The 2002-nt window shown below is 51.0% G+C and overlaps 1 protein-coding gene across 1 annotated transcript; it reads right to left on the reverse strand.

The window, feature by feature from the left end:
- Positions 1–289: 289 nt before the first annotated feature.
- On the reverse strand, positions 290–1684 carry chst2b (carbohydrate (N-acetylglucosamine-6-O) sulfotransferase 2b; the record flags this gene model as incomplete). The annotated part of the gene is made up of 1 exon (XM_080854866.1): positions 290–1684. The coding sequence occupies one exon, from the start codon at positions 1682–1684 to the stop codon at positions 290–292; it is 1395 nt and encodes a 464-aa protein (XP_080710992.1).
- Positions 1685–2002: the final 318 nt, after the last annotated feature.

Genomic DNA, 2002 nt, shown 5'->3' on the forward strand with positions numbered 1-2002 from the left:
TCCACTGAAGTAAGTTGTGTAATCACTGTCAGATTACTGGTTCATAAAAGTCAGTTTGTAGGCCTGTCTTTGTTACTTACACACATCCACTTGTCCACTTTATAAAAAAAAATCAGTTTTCTCACTGAACATAACAATTCTAAAACAGGAACATACATTCCAGTAGAATGAGTTTACGATCCTCATTTGAAACACCTTAAATAAAGCTTGGATTCCACATGTTGTCGGCACTCTGTTCAAATTCACAGCTGGAAAACCAGAGTCTTTGGTGAGGTCTTTTTTTCGTCCATCACAGTTTTGAGGCAGTTAGTAAGGATTTACTCAGGTCCTTGGCCTCCCCGGACGTCCGCACCCGCTCATAGCCGAGGACAGCCATGGAGTGGTGGCAGTAGTCTTCAACTTGTTTGATCTGCTGAATGCTCAGCACTGTTCTCCATGCGCTCGCTGCTTGGGTGGCGTTCCTGGAGGATACGATGAAGGGCTTGGACGATGAGCTCGTGCCGCTGGTCATGTTGAGGGCGAAGGACTCAATGTCGTGGTTGGCAGTGAGATTGGCAAAGCGGTAAACATTCTGGATGGTTTTGACGGGGTTCTCTACCAGGTCCTCGTAGCGCACGACCATGTACTTCCCTTTGAGCCAGCTGGGGGGCGTCAGCGCGCTCCTCAGAGTCCTGGAGGTGCGGTCGCAGATCACCTCCATGGCTCCGATGGAGTGGTAGTCAGAGCCATCCTTTTTGTTGGCCTTGTGGCCGGGGTCCACGAAGGGAACGCGCCGCAGCTTGGGGTCCCTGCTCCGCACCACCTGCAAGTTCTCGCGGATCAGCCCGTGCCTAGACTTGATCCGGGAGTTGGCCACCGCCCGTGGGTCCCTGACCAGGTGGATCACCTTCAGGTCCAGCGACGGGTCCTCCATGAGTGGGGCCAGCACGTTGATGTCCAGGATACGCACGCCCTTGATGACAATGGTGCTGTACTTCAGGCACTCCTCCTCCAGCATGCGCAGGCTCTGTGGCGGGCACTTCTTACACACCTTGTCGTCCACCATGCCCACCACCTCCTTGCGGTAGGCTGAGCAGAGCGGGTAGGAGCACATCACCTTGTTGAGCGTGGCGCCGAACAGGCCCAGCGAGGTGAAGTTCTTGCCCCCGGGGCTGTTGTACAGCTGGAAGACCGACAGGTCGCAGCGGTACAGTGAGCTGAGCATGTCCCGCGCCGCACCCTGAAGAGAGACTGCGTCCCCAGGGTACAGCTTCTGCCATATGTGCCACATGGGCTCGTAGAGGAAGAACACCTCGGGATTCTGGTTGAACAGCTCCCCAAAGAAGGACGAACCTGACCTCCAGGTGGTCAACACGTAAATCAGCTGCCTCTTCTTGGCCAGCGGAGGTCTGTAAAGGAACCGGATGTCCGACCGGCTCTGGTAAGGGGTGCTCCTCATCTGGTGACTGCACTGCTGAGGCTCTTTAGTCCATTTGTAGTTTGCCAAGTTCAGCATGGTTAGCAACAGCAGCAGGAAATAGGCTATGAAGAGGACTATCCTCTTTCTCCGAAGCACTTTCATCACGATTCCTGGTTGAGCTATTATTTTGGTGTGGTTGCTATATGTTTTGAGCTTTCTCCCATTGCCACCATCCTTCTCCCAAGGCGTTGTAAACTTAAGTTGCTGATACTGTTTGCCTCTCATCTAGCTATACCCCAAGAGAGTGGTGTACACCACTCATGAAATAAACAGCTCACATGGAATAATAATCAAATCAATACTGTAACGGTAATAACGGTAACTATCTATGCGCGATCTTAGAACAAATGATTAGGTAATAATGCAATTCGCATTCCATTCCATTTTCAAAACCAAAACACGATAGCGTTGACAAGCCTTCACTGCACTGCGCAAGGCTCCCGCTCACTTAAAACAGAAGTTCTCATAAGGTATATCCAATATCCCATAGGTCCAATTAGGTCTGCCGTTTTATATCATAACATAAGCTCACAATTGCAAGAA

This window comes from Sprattus sprattus (assembly GCF_963457725.1).
Source record: "Sprattus sprattus genome assembly, chromosome: 17".
Taxonomy (NCBI): Eukaryota; Metazoa; Chordata; class Actinopteri; order Clupeiformes; family Clupeidae; genus Sprattus; species Sprattus sprattus.